This window comes from Falco rusticolus, chromosome 18 (genome assembly GCF_015220075.1).
Source record: "Falco rusticolus isolate bFalRus1 chromosome 18, bFalRus1.pri, whole genome shotgun sequence".
In the NCBI taxonomy this organism is placed as follows: Eukaryota; Metazoa; Chordata; class Aves; order Falconiformes; family Falconidae; genus Falco; species Falco rusticolus.
The window spans coordinates 1,104,444-1,119,126 of record NC_051204.1 but is presented as its reverse complement, the minus strand read 5'-3'; the positions used below and the strand labels follow the sequence as shown (position 1 = coordinate 1,119,126).

General features: G+C 47.9%; 1 protein-coding gene across 5 annotated transcripts in view; it reads left to right on the top strand.

The window, feature by feature from the left end:
* TANC2 (tetratricopeptide repeat, ankyrin repeat and coiled-coil containing 2) overlaps positions 1–14,683 on the top strand; it is a 247,267-nt gene that overhangs the window by 146,022 nt on the left and 86,562 nt on the right. For all 5 annotated transcript variants that reach the window (XM_037411279.1, XM_037411277.1, XM_037411278.1 and 2 more), the window contains 2 exons: positions 567–753; positions 14,152–14,415. In XM_037411279.1, coding sequence (XP_037267176.1) covers positions 567–753; positions 14,152–14,415 — 451 coding nt within the window. The remainder of the gene's footprint in view (positions 1–566; positions 754–14,151; positions 14,416–14,683) is intronic.

The window sequence follows — 14,683 nt, the reverse complement described above, 5'->3', positions numbered from 1 at the left end:
GGATGTAAAAGCACTGTTGTTTTTCTTGAATGGAGGAAACATTTACAAAGCAAAATAAAAATTGCAGCTCCACGGAGGTTTGGGAGCAGGCAGAAGGGACCCAGAGGTCTTTGTAGGGTTTTCTGGTTGTGCTGTAAGTGGAGGTGAGATCATGCTGTGTGCTTACCTGTGATGTAAGCATGTGCGATACATGCTGTATCGTGATTTTTGCTTATTTGTGCTTTTGCTTTTTTATATTTTTTTTTACTTCCAGTTCAACACTAACAAAATGATCGCAGTTCCTAATAAAGGAAGGAATTAGGCTTTTAGTAAATACCACTGTATTTCTGTTTTCTGTGTTGCCTATTGAACATGGAAGCTGGAGTCTGTAAGGCACACAGCAGCAAACGAGCGCAGTGTCTGCATTTTCCCAGGTGCGTGGTGGCACGGCGGGCATTGTGAACAGTAAAGCGCTTTTTAACTCCACCGTACTGAGCAGATCCTCAAGTATGAGCTATAATGAGACTTTCCCCCCTGCCCCGTGCCTGGCTGCGGTGAGTGACGTGTTCCCTCTTGCCGTTTTTCAGAGCTCGGCCGTGACGCAGCGCATCAGCCCCTGCTCCACGCTGACCAGCAGCACGGCCTCGCCGCCGGCCAGCAGCCCCTGCTCCACCCTGCCACCCGTCAGCACCAGCGTCACGGCCAAGGACTGCACCTACGGCGCCGTCACCAGCCCCACCTCCACGCTGGAGAGCAGGGACAGCGGAATCATCGGTGAGTCCTGCCACCTCCTCCCCCTCGCTCTGCTGCCTGCCCACACAGTCATCGGTGGCACTGGCCGAACAAGTTACTCAAGATAATCAACGCGTGTTCGCTAATTAACGCGATGGTTTTGCATTATCCAAGTTAATGCTGTGGTGACCCGAGGTGGATGGTGCCCCTCTGTCTGCCACTCATCGTAGGGAAAGCTGTGTAGAGTCGGTGCAGGTTGGGATGCATGAAGTTAATAAGTAAATTAATCGATGCAAAATTTTGGAACTTGTTTAAATGGTGAAAGAGGAAGGGTTTTATCTTTCTTCTCCTATTTTTGTATCCCAACTTTACCTTTTTGTTCCTTGCAATCTTTCTTCCCAATGCCTCCTTTAACTCTAGCGGGGTTATTGGGGCTTTTTTCTACCAAGTTTTTCTTTTGTTCTGTGTCCTCTCCTTCAGCTGCTGTCCGTGTGAGGTTCGTATTTAGAACCTTCTAATTTAAGAGAGATGCCAGCTTTTTTTTCACCCAGTAAGGAAGATGGGACGGTCTCGGTGCCAGATACAGGAATTTCAGAGGCATCTATTTTTCAGCATTTTCCTTCCCTTAATGTCATTTAGTCCATAGCCACTGCTCTGATGTCAGAGGAAAGAGAATGGATGATGGCATCATGTTCATAATTCAAATACTGTTGGATTGCATTATTATAAATGTAAAAGACTGATTGATTACCTTCTGTGCCCCGTGAGTGTCACTGCCACCCTCCCGGTGACTCTGTGCCTCAGAAGTGACCTGCTGCTCTTAAGCTCAGCCTTGGGCAGGAGCTGGGTTAAATTAATGCAGATTTCAGTGAATTTTTGTAGCTGCTGTAGCAGGTTTTTCATTCAAGCGGTCTGTAGGTTGCAAGTGTAAAGGATCTTGGGAAAATAACAGGCACTGATTAATTTCTGTTCAGTGGCCGTAAAGGTGCAACAGGAGGAGAGCAATGTCTGTGTAACGTCAGGCGGGATGGTCCTCCCTTGAGTTGTCCTTGCCACGTGTGAGTGTTTCTCCAGCTAAGAAGATTTTACTTTGCCAACGGTTTAGTAGTGCTTACAAAAACCCAGAAAGGAAGGTTGATAATTTAGGGAGGTTAGTTGTACTAGTGATTAATATTTTCCTTGGCTGATCAAGAAACCTGGGCTTGGTTCAGCTCCTGTGTGCCACAGCAACCTTTGTAGCACTTCTGCCTGCGTGATCTTCGAATGCAAATATGTAAGCTATTCTGAGCCGCAGACCGAAGTAGGTTAATGAATTCTGGGAGAAGTCCTTGCAGTATCACACACCCGTCGTTCTCTGCTCAGGATGCCCCATGGCAGAGCTTCACCCCATCCAGCCTGCCCCTTGCCGCCCGGGTGGGCTGGGGGGGCCACGCTCAGTAGAAGTGGAGGCTCAATTCCAGCCGGGTCCTGCCTCCATTCTAAGACCTGAATGAAGCCCGAAGCGGAGCAGCAGACTCGGTAAAAAAGCGCGTGCTCTGCTTTTTCGAGCTGCTCTTGCCCATGAGACCCGTGGGTGCAGGCAGTGCCATCGCGTGGGGCGATCGGCTCGGCGCAGCAGGGCTGTGGGGCTGCACTTGGGCTTCCTCGGGGCTTTCTTGTCCAGGTGGAAGCCCGAGGAGCTGTGGGCAGCCTTTCTGCTGCACTCACAGAAGCAGCAGCGTGACCCCGATGCCTGATGTGGTAAAGTATTGAGTCTCTTTGCTCAGCCTTTCTGCCCTATCCCTTTTTTCAGTAGCTCTATAGTAATTAATTTTTAAGTCTGGAATGTTCACCCCAACCACCGCCACCCCAGGAAGGTTCTCTCTTCGAGGTTCTTCTGTCAGGAACGTAGATTTTCCCATGGAAACTTGGGAAATAATAGAAGGTGTCTTATCCCAAGGCTATGTTAATGTATCCCAGATGGAAGAGTCGTGTAAAAGTATGTTCGTGTGGAGTAGGGGAAGGACTTCTCACGGCTTTTCTCTGCTGGTGTTTGCACTCAATGGGAAACAAGAGCCTCCTTCTCCCCTTGTTTCTCTCCCCCTTTATTTTGACAATAACATTTTCAACACCTTCTTACTCTGGCATTTGATAGAAGCTGAACAGCTGTAACAAATTGTGGGGAAAACAGTCTTCTCCCGTCATCCTTTCCAGCAGTGAAAAAAAAAAATTGGGAGGTTTTCCACGAAGTCTGTTTTTCTGTACCTCCGCTGTCTTCTGCAAGCGTGAGGTCAGCTGGAGCCGGGGGGGCTGTTTCCCGGTGAGAGATGGATGCGCAGTTTGGTCCTTGCCCTCCGGCCGCGGTGGGAACCGGGTGTGTGGTGATGGTGAAAGGTGCTCTCTGCATGACAGCGGTTCCCTAGAATTATTTTCACTGCAGAACGGAGCGGACAAATTGTCCGCATGCAGGGAGCGAGACCCACCTTGCGCTTCGCGCTCCCCTTGGGAACAGATCGGCTGCTTCGTTTCTGGAGGGTCAGGGATCAGGTTTCCCTTTCGGTTGCATTCCTTGATTATCAGATACAGATCTTGGATGCATGTCCCTTGCTCGTGTTTGTTCCCTGCAAGGTTGGCTGGGATGACGTGGCTTTTGGTCTGAGCAGCTTTGCGTGGTACCTCAAAAGTGTAAATCTGCTGGAGATTTCCCTGTCAAAGCTACTTGTGGTTTGGTGTGTAGAAAAAGAGTAAACATTTCCCTAGGTGTTTTGTGTTTCCTGAGTCACGGTCCCTCCCGCTCCTCCCAAATAACTGCTTTAAGCTATTAGCTCATGAGCTCCCAAAAGGTGTATTTTTCTAATAGGCAGTTCCAATAAATATATTTTATTTATTATAAATAAATAAATATATCTTATTCACCCTGATAAAAGCTTTGGTTCGGGGAAGATCTCTGGATCTCTGCCTGAGCTGCAAGGAGCATCACCTCCAAATCTCGCGATCAGGAGTAGCCACCGAATTTCATATTTTAAAAATACAGAGGCTTTAACACGTGTCCCAGAAGGTTAGCGTGCCCTTTGTCAAATATTTGAGAATCGGCAAAGGGCAGAAAACCATTAATCAAGGTGGGAAGCTGATCCTACAGCATTACGTATGCTTGTGGCTCTCCGTGTGATTTCGCTTAGCACAAAAGGGGTTTGTACATATTAAGCTTATTTTCATGTCTATATTGCTAGACACAGCATTAATTGGTCAAAGTTGAATCAGAGTGTGGCTGCTCAGACTCCGAGTTCCCTGCATGAAGAGTGTAACTAGCCACTAAGGTGTGTGGAGTGGCCGTTTTGGTGTTCCAGTTTGGATGTGGGTACCAGTTTTTAACCAGTCAGGTTTTCCATGATGACTTGTCCTCTTGGAATTTTTCCTGTCCGTTTGTATGTCACCTCTGATATAATTTCCATTATTAGAGAACAAGTGTGTCCTGTTTCTAACGTGCACGGCACAGAGACTGCTTGGCGCTTGCAGATAATGTTGAGAAGTGCATCACTTGGGTTAGAACCAGACTTATTTTGAAATTTTAGATCCTCTACAGTAGAGGGAAGTTCAATCTACTTTGAAAGCACAAGAAAAAAAATGTTACAAGGTCCAGATCTTCAAATTCAGGCACCCTTATTTGTAAAAGAAACAAAATGGGGAAGGGGGGAGGAGGAGAGGGGAGGTGAGCCAAGAGGAGAGAGAGGAGCAAGTCAGCCCTTTCTCCTGGAAGCCACTAAATCCTTTTCATGTAGAACAGAATGGCTGGTGAAAATGCTGACCTGCCTTTAACCTCGGCATAGCTTCCAGGGGTTTTTGGCTCTTGCTGTGTAGAAGCAGCCAACTGTTAATGTTCAAAATCTGCTACTGAAAAGAAAACTGGTCAAGGAATCACGTGCTGCTACGGGGGAACTTTGCACTTCACGTCCCCGCAGAAGTGGACTGTAAAGTTTTGCTGTTTGAATGCAGCAGAACAGAAGAAAATCTCCAGCAATTCTAGCAAGCCTGCAAAATAAAACAGAAAACATTTCTTGCCAGTATGAACACCACAAGCACTCGGGTAAGCTTTACAAGCAGCACTTGATGTCATTTAGCAGCAGCCTCCCAAGGGTGCTAAAATTTTGAAGGGCTCTTTTCCATGGTGAATCTTCCTGGGGAAGTGCTGTAATTTACTCTGGTATGAAAAGAGGCCACGGTTTTTCTGAAGGTAGAGTCCTGTGATGATCTACACTGTGTTCCCCACCTAATTGTTAGGGGGATGGTCTTGAGCAGGGAAATAGGTGTGATGCTAAAGCAGCTTAAAGGGCAGCCAGTGAGCTGCGTAAACCCTCCTGCCCCGCACCGCAGTGATGCGGACAGGTCTAATACTGTGCGGGCCGGTTGCCTTCACTTAGATTTTGTGCAATTTTACAATGAAGAGCAAGATGTAAAGGACCCCCGTTCCCTTCTGGAGGTCTCTGGCATGTAGCTTTTCTCATGTTCTTTTTTTGGTGTTTTTCACTCTGGCCCCCAAGCTTTTATCGAGTTGCTGCTTTCTGCAGGTTTGTGTGTTTGTGGGTTAAAAATAGGTTTGTTAATAAATTAATCTGGAGTTTGTGCTAAGCAGAATAGATGCTGCTGACAATAAAACAAGATAGATTTGTTTGCAAGTTAAACTGCTTTGAGAATGGAACAAAGAGCAGCTCGAAAGGCACATCAAGATAAATTTAACTCAGGTTAAATATTTTTGTGATCTTACAGCTAAAGCATTTGAATCAGTCTTATGAAATGCTCTGTTAATAATGAATGAGATTTCTAAGAATTACAGATCTTTTTTTACCTCTCGCCAGCTTCCTTTTGGACTCATTCCCCAAAGGAGGAGCTCCCTGAAAAATGTCTAATATTGATGAATAATGAGCTTTTGTTCACTGATGCATCTGCATATTGCAGGTGACGGGGCTGATGGTTTAGGAGGTGAGGAGGGGGGCTATTTATCAGCGTCTCATCAGCTCTTGAGCAAGATTAGTGGGCTCGCAGAGTCCCAGCAAATGAATTGCAAAAGGACACCATCTCTGAATCCTGATTAAATTCCTTCTCCATTTCATTAAAAGGGCAAATTAAGCAGAAAGCGAACGTGTGCGTGCACACGTGGGGCGTGGTTGGTGTCAGGGGTGAGAAGCCATGAAGTCATGAATCAGAGTTCTGCCTTCCCCCCTGTTAAGCCACTGAGGCATCAAGGGTTGGGTTTGGCACCAAAATCTGACCTTAAATACTGGATGAAGGGTCAGCTACAGGTGTTTGTTGTGTTACTGAAAAGACGTAAGGAGAAGGAAAAGTGTTTAAAGCTGAGGGAAGTGGCCCGGAACAGATGTTATACTCAAACTGTGAAATTTGCTGCAGTTTATGGTCCAGCCCGGTAGATGGGAAAAAAAAAAAAAAAAAAAGAGTGAAAATTTGAAAGAAAGAATTAACTGAAAAGACAGATCAGAAGACAGCTAGAGGAAAATTCAGTGTTGTCAGCTCCCACGGTGTTATTTTGGATACTGTGGTAAGTGACTTTTCTTTAATGTTATAGCTGTTGATGGCGTGAGATTAGATGGGACTCTCAGCTTTTATTTTAAGACCAGCAAGATTTTAATCTTCATGGTTATGAAAAGCTGCACAGGGATCCAAGCTTGCCCAAAAAGTTGAATGCCAGGGATAAAATAACTTCCCTCCCCTTGTGCACATACCCCCACACATGCCTCCTTTCTGCTTTCTTGTTTAAATCTGAGAATTTTAAAATCAGTTTCAAGACTGTTGTGGACATAAAAAAAGAAGAAAAATTGTCCTTGCTGATGCTAAAGAAGGAAAAAAAAGGTGAACTGATATTGATGAGACAGGCAAAAAGAAAGAAGGATCCAAAGTGGTAAAAGATGGAGAGTACAGAGAAGGCACTGAATCAAGAAGGCGATGGGAGTTGGTGTAGGGTTGAAGGGATGTGTATGTGCATTTCTTCTGAAAATTTAACAGCCTCACTGTTAAAATCCAGTGGTTCCCTGTAGCTGGCTGTCACGGTTCCACCCCTGGCAGCAGCTGAGCCCTGCACAGCCGCTCGCTCCCCACGGCACGGTGGGGGAGACAATCCGAAGGGTAAAAGTGGGAAAACTTGTGGGTTGAGATAAGAACAGTTTCATAACCGAAGTCAAATATTAATAATAGTAAATTGTAGTGAAAGGGAAAATAACAAAAAAGACAAAAATAAAACCCAAGAAAAACAAGTGATGGGAAGGAAATCCAGTTGCCCACTGCCAGCTGACAGATGCCCAGCCTGTTCCCCAGCTGCGGCCCCCGGACACCTTTCCCCCCATTTATATAGGGAGCACGATGCCATATGGTACGGAATATCCCTTTAGCCGGTCCAGGTCAGCTGTCCTGGCTGTGCCCCCCAGCCCCTGTGCCCCCCAGCCCCCTCGCTGGCGGGACAGGGGAGCCTGCAGAGTCCTCCCTGCTGAGCAGCGCTTACACCGAGTGTAAACATCGGCACGTTATTCTCATCCTAACCCCAAAACGCAGCTCCATACCAGCTGCTAGGGAGAAAAATGAGCCCTGTCCCATCCTATCCCACCTGGAACCAGGGCACGGAGGCGTGCAGCGAGGTGCGTGGAGGGCAAGGACGGCGGCCGGGGTCGGGTGGGCAGGCAAGGGGCGTGCAGCCCTTGTCCGTAGCATCAGTGCGTCGCTGTCGCAGAGGCGGTACCCCAGATGTGCATGTGTGGTTCTGTCAGAGCGGTACGTTTAAAGTAAGAGCACTTAGGAGCATGGCGGGGTTTTATGATGCTTTGGTAAATCCGCCATCAAGGTTGCTGCACCTGTCTTAGATTTGGAAGCTTTTTAACAGATTTCTATAATGTCTGTAATAGCAGACTGTGCTTGGAAACCTTCATTACTTTATTTCCGCAAGTGATAAACTGAAGTTGATTAACTAAAGCTTTGCTGCTCTGCTCTGTCTCACCGGCACAGCGTTCCAGGGTGTTGTGCTCTGACGGCGGAGCGCCTCGCTCTGCTGAAATGCTTTTTACCCAGGCCTTGCGTCCCTGCTCCAAGCAGCGCACAGGTACGAGCCCCGCGGGGCGTTTGTGCCATTCGTCATCCCGCCTGTCAGCCGGTGCAGCGGGGAATTCAGCTTTAGAACAGAACGAACACGGGGTCAGTACGATGCTGCTGTCGGGGTATTTTTCATTAGGTTTCAAGACCTTTTGTGTGCGTGCCGTGATTTATAGATACCTTGAGGCTTGCGACAGAAATGGTTTTACCTGTTTCATCTCTGCCTTTCTACAGGATTGTTGATATGAATTAAGCGGGTGATTTCCCTGCCCACCCCCCCATTTGAGGCCAGTGTTGTGAGAAGTTAAACATACCAAGAGCGGCGTGGATTTGGACCTCAACCTCGAGCAGGGCAGACTGAAGGTTTTGGGGGCCTTTTTTTTTTTTTGAATGGAGAAGCCAACTCGCTGGCTGATGGTGTGTGGTAGAGAATACAAAGCCCTCTAAGTGCCTAGCCTCCCCCCAAAGCCCCAAGTGCTGCCGGGGTTGGGGGGGCACAGGCAGGGCTGGGGCTGCTCTGCTGGCCAAATCCTGCTCAGCAGCCGGGCGCCCTGGAGAGTCCGGGGCAGCACAGCTCTAATTAGGTGTATCCTGCTGTGGCCAAGTTTATGAAGGCTTATGTAGATTAGGGTAAAAAATTGATTTTACTCCTTGCCAACGCGTTAGCTAGGAGTTCTCTGCTGCGGGACGGCAGGTCTGGTTCGGTGTGTGGCTGGAGGCAGGGGGGAGCATCGGGGTTTAGTGCCTAACTTCAGTGCAACGTATGAAGCTCGCAGCTTTGCCACAGTTACTCCTTTAAAGCAACAAACCCCCTCTTTCCTACTTCAGATGTTATAAATCTTCACGTATAATTAACGTTACAGCGGTTGGTCATCATGAAGGGGTAGCTAGAGAAAAGCGCTTTCTCCTGCAGCGCCGTCTGAAAGGTGGACGTGAAGGTGGGTGTTAAGATCTCTGCCTCAAGGAGAACTGGATGGGGTGGTAAAAATCCCCTCGTGTGTTTTGACTCAAGACAAGTCGTGGAAAGCCTCGTGCTCCAGCACATAGGCCAGCTTGCAACTAAATAAGAAATAATATTTACCATCCTGTATATACGTGATGAAGCTCTCCCAGAAGCGTCGCTCTGTCTGCAGTGGCTTCTAAGGTGCTGTCTTGGATGAACTGCTGCCTTGATACAGTTCTGGTTTTGTCCCAAAGAAATAAAAGATATTTTAAAGCATGTTATTTGCAAAAAGTTCTAATCAAAAGGCTTCACCGAGAGAAATGAGCCAAGTTTGAAAATGAAAGCTTGACACAGGCAAGTCCTCTGCCAAGGAGCGTGCGGGCGTAAATCTGGAAGTCTGAAGGCCAGGTAGGCTTGGAAAAGGACTCCAGCGTCTCTGGAGCGTGTCCTCTTCTGGTGTCAACGGCCACGTGTCTTCAAGGGCTCCCAGGCTGGGCTGCTCGGAGCTGGGGCAGGTGGAGGTGTTGAAAGCTGGTGGACAGGGATACGGCAAATCCTCGGAGAAAGCTGCAAAGGGGCTGCCTGCATCCTCAGAGGGTCTTGCCATGTTCCTGTTCATGAATGTGTTTTAGCACTCGGATGCTTTAGGTGCCTCAAATTCCATGTTCATTTTAAATAGTGTGAGACTGCGTGCCAGCAGAGACTGGAGGTACATATATCTATATTTAAAAATAAATATATATCCCCCCCACATCTGTATATACAGGTGGCACTACTTTGGTGCTGTGGAGGCCCCCAGATGCCTCTGCACTGGGCTTTGCGTGCTCTGTGTGTGGCTGGCGCCGCTGCCCCGTCTCGCTCCGTCCCTGCAATAACCCCCTCGGTGCCTCGGCGAGGGCTCCTACCCCGGCACACGCCGCGGTCTGTGGGAGCCTGGTGCAGCAGGGCCCGGCACTGCAGGGTTCTGGTTTTTTCTCCAGGGTCATGCTTTCTGGCTGGAGAGAGCCTCAGGTAGAGACACGTGTTCCCCGATGGCCTCTGCAGCCCCTCTCGCATCCCGGTGGCTCCTGCCCTGTCGCCCCCGGCCCAGCGTGTCCCATCACTAACCTGATGCGCAGGGTATCGGCTGTTAGAGACTCGGGGTTGCAAGATCTGCCTCTCAGCAGATGGCTTAAGGCAGAAATTCCTGTTCTTTGATGGATTTGAGGTCATCAGTTTATCTTTCCAAAATGTAGAACATGCTGTCTTGTACGAGGTTGCCTTTTTTTTTTTTTTGAGCTTTTGGTTGATCAGGAATCCTTGAGTTTTAGAATCTTCAAGTTATTAGAATGATTAGGGTTGGAAGGAACCTTTAAAGATCATCTAGTCCAGCCCGCTGCCACGGGTTGGGACACCTCCTAGCAGCCCAGGTTGCTCTCAGCCCCCATCCAGCCTGGCCTGGGACACGCCAGGGATGGGGCACCCTGTGCCGGCGCCTTGCCGCCCTCATTGCAAGTGAAATCCGTGGGACCCATAAGAAACTTTCTGGCAATGTCTGAAGGCCCGTTCGTTTCTTTTTTAAACCTTGCATTAAGGAAGCATTAATTCTTTTATCCCCATCAGCATGGCAGTTCCGTTGTTGTTTGCCACTTGCCAGTGGCAGGGATGCTGGGAGCCCCCATGGGGACGGGGGTCTCCTCCCGAGGCTGTGACACCCCTCACTGTGCAGCCCCCCGAGCCAGCTGAGATGCTACCAGCGGCAAAACCCTCAGACGTCGAGTCTGTGGCGTGTGGGTCCGGCTGGGTCCATTGGCGGTGGGGCAGTTTGAAGGATGTCACCGGGGGGGCTGCGGGGACTCAGGACCTCCTGCCTGCAGGCTGTCACCTGGGCTCGCCAGAGCCATGGCTACCGGTTAGAGAGCTGGGAGACCTTGAAGGATGAGCACAGAATACTTTTGTGGTTTAGGTGTTCGATCTAAAGAGAGCCCGTTTTTGGCACAAGCTGACGTTCTGATGCTCCCCCCCCCCAGCTGCCTGACGACAGGAGCAGGGACAGCCATGTCGTCATGTCGCTTTGCAGCTGCCGTTGCCTGTTTCACTCAGCTTCTCCGCTTCTGGATTAAAGCCCGGAAGATTTTTAACATGGAGATAGGATTTAGGGATGTAGTGATGCGACAGGAGTCCTGTTGTGATGTGAGGGTGGGTCGTCATTCGCCATGCAGCAGGGATGGGCACTGTGAAGCACCCACGGGCGGTGATGGGGAGGGGGGCTTGCACAGCCCCTGTCCTGGAATACCCTCAGCACTGCTGGAAAGTTTAGGGTGTGGGTATGGCAAGCTTACAGAAATAATGTTATTTTGCAGGTTTCTTTCTGATTGTGGGTGGTCATGGGCTTGATGCTACCGGGGAGTGACGTGAAATTCGTTCTGCCCAAGAAATGGAGTAGAACAGAATATTTGCGGTGGGAGGGGGCTACGTGGCTGTCGGGTCCAGCTGCCCCGCCGCTTCGGGGCTGCCCAAACCTTTGTACTCCCTTTACATCAACCAACTTCGCATCACCAGCTTTTTACCTCGGAGCAGAACACGCGGCGTCAGCCTCAGCGGTTGCAGATAACGCGAATTTGCTGAAATGCGACGTGGCTTTCTCAGGTTTTGATTGTGCAGTTGTAATTTCTGAGCAGCTCCCCGAGTCGCGCCGTTAGTGAGCTTTAGTTCCCCCAGGAGACACGCTCTGCGTGTCGGTTCATGTTGCTGGCTCGTAGCTAACTGCACGCTTTTGCCTTTTAAATAAAGTCAAAATTGGTTTGGTTTAAAATAGCTCATAGAAGAGATTAAGTCCACAGAGCAATTGCTTCCAGCCTGTGTAGCAGTACTTATATCATCCAGGGCTGTTCAGAAGGTAAATTAATCCACAGGGAACAATCCTAAATACCTGATTCAATGAAGAGTTTGCGCATAAACCAGCTTTAGTGTAAAACAGTGAAAATTATGTTTAAAATGAACACAAATTGACAATCAGAAAAGGGGCCAGCAGGACTTATTAGCTCTTGTTTTCTTTCTTTTTTTTTTTTCTTTCTTTTTTTTTTCTTCATTTAGAGAAAACTTATTTTGACACATAGTTGTTTTGCTTTTCCTCAGCTTGATGTGTTGGAAGGTGATTGATTTCAGATGCTGATGTGTTTCTACAAAGATTAGTTAGACACATACTAAGATAGCTTTTTTTAATCAATGGATTTTAACAGATCGATGGATATTATTTTTTTCTGTAAATGCACAACATAGTACGCCTGGCACTGCAGACCCAGGCTTTGAAACAGAGATTTTCTAGAAAACCATTTCAAACATCTTTCTCACTATTAAACAGTTTGAGGAAGCGAGACAAATCTGTGAACATCTGTTTCTCGGGTTTATCTTCTTTTCCTATGCTGAAGTGTAAACAGGTGTACCTGACAGCAAACTGGTTTTTAAATGCCAACAAACAAGTACTGGTTCTTAGCAGTTGCATGTGTTGGGTTTAGGTTTCAAATATGTTACAAACAGCTAAATTTTGTAACGCTTGATGAGATAGGAAGGTATTGATCCCGCTGCATAGACAGGAAACTCATACTGAGAAATAAAATGATAGAAATAGGGGTAGGGGCTGGAGCTGCATAGAGTTTGTTGGGGTGGATGAACGAATTACAGGTCTTGGGTTGTTTTTTTCCATGACGATTTCATGACTTCAGATGTCAGCAGTTAATTTCGATTCCTATTATAATAGCATTTAACATTTCTAATTAAGCCCGATTGGTCCTTGGTCATTTCGTTCACGGTTTTACACTGGGGATGGAGTCGCAAGGTCTGGTGGCACCTCGGGGCGGGGGGGGGGGGGCATCCCAAGCCCCCGGCTTTCAGTGTCAACACTTCTGTATTTCATCAGCTCTGTGTGGGTATTGCTGAGAGTTCAGACTGAACACCTGGGTTTAGGCAGTGAATTCGTTCCTGTACTCAACAAATGATGGGCTAAACCACGTAGCGCTCTGCTGCTGGGTGTGTTCAGAAAAACCAGCGACGTAACCCTTTGTTTTGTGCGCTTTGGCTGGAACGTCTTCTCTAGGCTGCTCACTCACAAAACTTTGGAAAAAGCTTTAGTTTAAACGCATGTGAGCCTTCCGAGTAATTTATTTTTTGTGTTTATCTATATAATATCGATATATTTTTGTGTTTATCGATACAAAAATTAATGTGTTAATGAGGCAGCATCTCCCTTGGTCGAGGAGTGGGCTTTGTGGCACCGAGGCTGCCCCTGAGGAGGCGCCCCGGTGTGAGTTGTGCTGCTGACAAGACATGGGAGACCCACGCTGTGGTGTCCAGGGACAGATGGCACAGAAATTAGCAGAGAATTTGGACTGGGAAAGGTATTTGCCACCGTTACGTGAAAATGCCTGATTTCAGTGGATTTTGCAGGCAGATCTACAAGCACAAGGGCACATCAGGGTATTCAGGGCTGCGTTGAACTTCAGGGTTTGGAATAGCAGTGGAGATGCGTGTGGCTGGGGCGATGAGAGGATAGTGAGCTCTGGTTCAGGAGCTCTCTTCTGGGGGGTTGGTTTGTTTGGTTTTTCCCTTTTCTTTTGTCCCATCCCCAACCCCCAGGTTAGGAAGCAGGCAAGTCTGACGCTCCGAGAAGCTGGCATAGGGTGTTGGGACCTTCTCCCCATGACTGAGAGGTCTGGTTATGACCTTGAATATGTGGGAGACTAAAGATGAAAGGGAATTCAACAGCCCGAAGGGAGTTACAGCCCATGGATAATTGCATCAGAATCCAGAAGAGAAAATACCGATGGGGAGGTGATGGTAGCGGTGCAGACTGGTGGTGTCTCTTCCCCACGTGAAAGTCAGTATAGCCACAGTCCTGATCTGCAAAATGAAATAGTATCAGGGAAAACGTGTGGATTGCAGTCAAGCTTCGTAAAAACCTGCTGTCAATCAAACAAGACGCTGGGTTCGGCTCCTGAACCAAGCTAATCCGTGAGGGCTGGTGGTTCATGCGGCGGCTCCCCGCTGTCCGGCATCACGAGGTTGTGCACTCGTACAGCCCTTCCCTGGAAAGGTGGTGACTGCCATGCAAAGAAAAAGGTCCGAGGAGCACCGATATTTTTTGCCTTTGTAATTTCTGGTTTCTGGAATTGCATATTTGAATACGCACACGATTTTTAATACTCTTTGTAATTACAAATGGCTTTTATCAGTATGAGCCAAAACATTGTAGCCTAAATGTTCTTCTAGAAGCTGTAAGCAGGAACAGTATCATTAAAAACTAAACTCCATAATCTCTGATTTATGTGAATGTGGAAAATATGATGAACATCGCTTTTTGGCTATTGCATTGCACAACTCGGTGCAGAGCAGCATGTGTGCAAGCCGTTCTTTCTTCGTTACTCATTTTGTTTATAATTTCTTCCTTCAAGCTACTTTGACAAGCTACTCAGAAAACGTGGAACGCACTAAATATGGAGGGGAGAGCAGTAAAGAACTTGGATCCGGAGGAAACCTGAAACCTTGGCAGTCCCAGAAATCCAGCATGGACTCCTGCTTGTACCGCGTGGACGAGAACATGACGGCCTCCACCTACAGCCTGAACAAAATCCCGGAGAGGAACCTGGAGACGGTCCTGTCCCAGTCAGTGCAGTCTATTCCTCTTTACCTTATGCCACGGCCAAACTCGGTAGCAGGTAAGAAATAAACGTCGTTGCCTTGAGGTCAGAGTGCGAGACGGTGCGCGCATGTCACAGCCCTTCTCATGTCCCTGTGATCCAAGGAGAAAGCTCCTTTCCGTAGTCATCCTGGGGCTGGGCTCGGTGATCTTAAAGGTCCTTTCCCAACCTCAGTGATTCTATGATTCGGTGATTAAGCATGACAAAAATTGTCATTTCATTTGACTCCTTGCTTCTAAATGGAAAATTTCTGTGGGGAAAACTGGTTGTGCTGGTGTTTGATGGT